Source organism: Teleopsis dalmanni, chromosome X (assembly GCF_002237135.1).
Source record: "Teleopsis dalmanni isolate 2A chromosome X, ASM223713v2, whole genome shotgun sequence".
NCBI lineage: Eukaryota > Metazoa > Arthropoda > Insecta > Diptera > Diopsidae > Teleopsis > Teleopsis dalmanni.
Genome location: NC_051848.1, coordinates 81,722,079 through 81,725,715, shown reverse-complemented (window position 1 = coordinate 81,725,715; position 3,637 = coordinate 81,722,079). Strand labels below are relative to the sequence as shown.

At 29.3% G+C, this 3,637-nt stretch overlaps 1 protein-coding gene across 1 annotated transcript; it reads right to left on the bottom strand.

Moving 5' to 3' along the window:
• Positions 1 to 422: 422 nt before the first annotated feature.
• Positions 423 to 3,637, bottom strand: LOC119690247 (cytochrome P450 6g1-like). The gene is made up of 4 exons (XM_038105267.1): positions 3,498 to 3,637; positions 1,878 to 2,347; positions 1,013 to 1,807; positions 423 to 952 (listed from the first exon to the last, which is right to left on the bottom strand). The coding sequence occupies exons 2-4, from the start codon at positions 2,340 to 2,342 to the stop codon at positions 644 to 646; spliced, it is 1,569 nt and encodes a 522-aa protein (XP_037961195.1). The 5' UTR covers positions 2,343 to 2,347; positions 3,498 to 3,637; the 3' UTR covers positions 423 to 643.

Sequence of the window (3,637 nt, the reverse complement as noted above, 5' to 3'; positions counted from 1 at the left end):
TTTTACTAGTAAGAATCTTAAACAATTTTTTGACCCCTTACCTGTAGGGTTTTTTTATATCAAATTATACTGTCGTCCAGTTAGGCAATCGACCCTATGCTGTTATTTTTAATAAAGAAAAAACTTTGTTCGTTAAATGAATATTCCTAAATAGCTATCATCTAGGTTGGTCTGCCGTTTATAATAATCAAAATCTATATCCGTTTTTCTTATTATGAGAGTTTCTTCATGATCATATTGTATAATGCGTCGGTTCCATTTTCAACGAGGCAACAAGACGGAAATTTATTTTTCTTTCCACTTTATATTATAATGAGATGTCCCTTGTATATAAATAGACAACAGACTACCTTATTATTAGCTCATATTTAATTACAAGAGTTATTATTTTCAATACAAACAGAAATCATAAAAAAAATGTGTTCATTGTTCAATATTTCAACAAAGTTTATTTTTTCTCAATTATGTTCATAGAAAGATTGCATATGACTCAATTATAACAATTATGATAACAATTAAAACAAAACAAGCTTACAGTGTATAAGGTGTAAATCAATACTTCATTTCCTATCTTCATCTTCTAAAGAAGGTAAAATAAATATTTCATACAAATATTATTTTCTCTCCTTTCCCTTTCCCTTTTTTATGATTTTGCCGATGCTTTCACATCGTACATGCGGTCATTAACTACATTTAAGTAAATACCCGTAGAACATTGTAATACAATAGACTTGGGATCGAATTCCATTTTAGATGGTGTTTGATCGCAAGGTTCAACAAAATGATTTTTCAAAAAGTGCACCAAACCAAGTTTAGTTTGAAGTAATCCCAAGCGACTTCCTATACAATTATGTGGTCCATTTCCAAATGGCAAATATGTCATAGGAGTATGACTCTTTTTATTTTCTGATGAGAACCGTTCTGGATCAAAAACATCTGGATTTGACCAATACTAAAATTAAAATAATATGAAATCAAAAACTTTATAATATGATAATAATATTTAAAATACCTTTGGATCACGTTGTATTGCATATATTGGAATGTATACTGGCATACCATTTGGAATAGCATAATTGTAGTGTGGTTGAAGTGTATAATCTGACTCGTCTTTAGTTTTACTATATTCGCGATCCAAAAATGGTAATACAGGATACATACGCAAAACCTCATCAACAACCATTCCCAAATACTGAAGATTTTGAATATTTTCATAAGATATTTTTCCGTTTTCAGCTAAGAATGCGTTGCAAATTTCTGTTCGTAAACGTTTTTGTAGTTCTGGCTTTTTCGACAATTCATAAAGTGCAAAAGCCATTGTTGAAGATGATGTCTCAAACCCTGCAGTCAAGAAAAGTGCCGCTTGAGCTACTAGAAAATCATTTTCATTAGCTCTATATAGGCTTTTAGCATTTGCTGCTTCTTTTCTTAAGGATACAAAAATATCAATAAGATCATTACGAATGGTTCCACTGCTTTCACGTTCCGATATTACATAATTAATAGTTTTACGCAAGAACTTGGAAAACTCTTCAGAGAATATTTTCACACGAAAGAGTCTAACTAATTTCGGCAAATATAAACTGATGAATGTATGGAAAGCGCGGAGCAAACCAAATTGCATCATTATACGTCCATACTGACGGAATTCGGCATTTGGATTTTTGAGACTGTTGGCACGTAAACCAAATGCTATAGTAGCTATGACATCTGTAGTAAATAGAGCACAAATTTCCTTTACTTCTGTAATAAAGGAATTATTCGTTTTCTTATAAGATGTCAAATGATTTTCCAATTCTGTTGCAATCTTTTTAAAAAAAAATTATTTAAAAATCATTATATATTTATTATATAATACATAAGTTTTTAATACTTACATCAAGCATGAGTGGATACATCTGTTTTATTTTACCACTTGTAAAAACTGGTGATAGTTTTGTTCTGATTTCTTTCCATTCTGGATTTCTAACGAAAAATAAATTATTCGATCCAAGTGGATCATTATGTGGATCACATGCTAATGTACGGTTTGAAAATTTATTGAAGTCCTTGATTAAAATTGATTTTATTAATTCAATATCTCGTATAACTAATCCGGGTTTATGGAAACTGTATATTCCCACTACTGCTTCATTGCTCATTGATTTATCATTATAGATATTTGATATATTGAGACCAATACTCGTTTTTAATGTTAGCATAGGTTTAGTGTTACCAATAATGGGGATTGGTTTTAAGTACGGAATGCCCTTGCGTTGCCAATAGCTATAATTGTGTTTGATCCAAAAATAAATTAAGCCAATGGCAGCAGTAATTAGGAACAGAGCTTCGGTAGATACCATTTTAGCTGCGTAAGAAGGGAAGAATGCAATTATGCAATACAATTAGCAATTTTATAACATATGTATATATATATTTTTATTATAATATAGACTTTTCACATTCCCAAGTGTTAATATATCTGCATGAAGTTAGTTATGAATTGTAGGACTGAGAGATTTTCTATTGAAAGAAATATTTTATTTGATTGTGGATTAAATTTAATCTCTATATATTACACTATCCGAACTAGAAATAACATAGTCTTGTACGGAATATGTAACACTGTTTCAAATTAAGAACACTTTATATTCTATGGATAGTATATTCCAAATTATTTAATTAATTTTGTGTATACAAATTTCAGTAGTGTACAAGTCAACATAGTTGTTGCAAATTTATTGATTTTCTCCTTGTATATGAAATGCTTCATTTATTCTACATTACTTAATGAAGAATTAACGTTACTTTTGAGTCGATGAATAAACTTGAAGCCTTCGAATAATGACGTTATCGATGTTTGCTGAAAAACAGTTGGAGGGAACCTACTTTTACACGCTAACAAAGAATGATTAATATTGCAGACAGTTAAACGGCAAATATTAGAATACTTTGGTCATATCTTAAAGATCCCCAAAAAAATATGCACCACTTAAATTAATCATTGAAAGCAAAATTTAAGATCGACGCGCCCTGGTAGACAAAGGTATAATTTTTGAAAAAGATATGACAACGGTTTATGAAAGGTACAAGATCGATTTTCCGCGAAAATGCTGACAGAACAAAAATATCAATCATTTTCGCCAACGTTTAATATGGATAAGGCACTTCGAGGAAGAAAGAAGATTTGTACTAAATCCAAATCAATCCTCAATTTTATAAATTGCGTACTAAAAAGAATTAAAACAAAGTGCCAGAAGTTGATAAAGCTTCAGAAATATTTAATTTCTACTTTCAACTAAAATCTTGTCTTGGTATTGTCGACCTAATCATTATAAAACACTATATAAATATTGGAACAATAGAGCGTGACAACAAATCACTTCTAATATTATATTTTTAGTTAATGAACACAATGTGTTAAGATAAAGTAAGTAGTTTTTTTTTTAATTAACATGTATGTATATCAATATTTATTTATTAATTAAAATTACGCCTTCATTTTACATATAACTTACAAGTCGTTTTGTAATGAACTTCACTAGATATAACCGGTTCTAAATTCGTTTAGAAAATTACTTCAATGTGTATTAGTGTAACCGATGATTAGATATTTTTACACACATATAGTAAATTATTTTATAAATTATTTTTACAA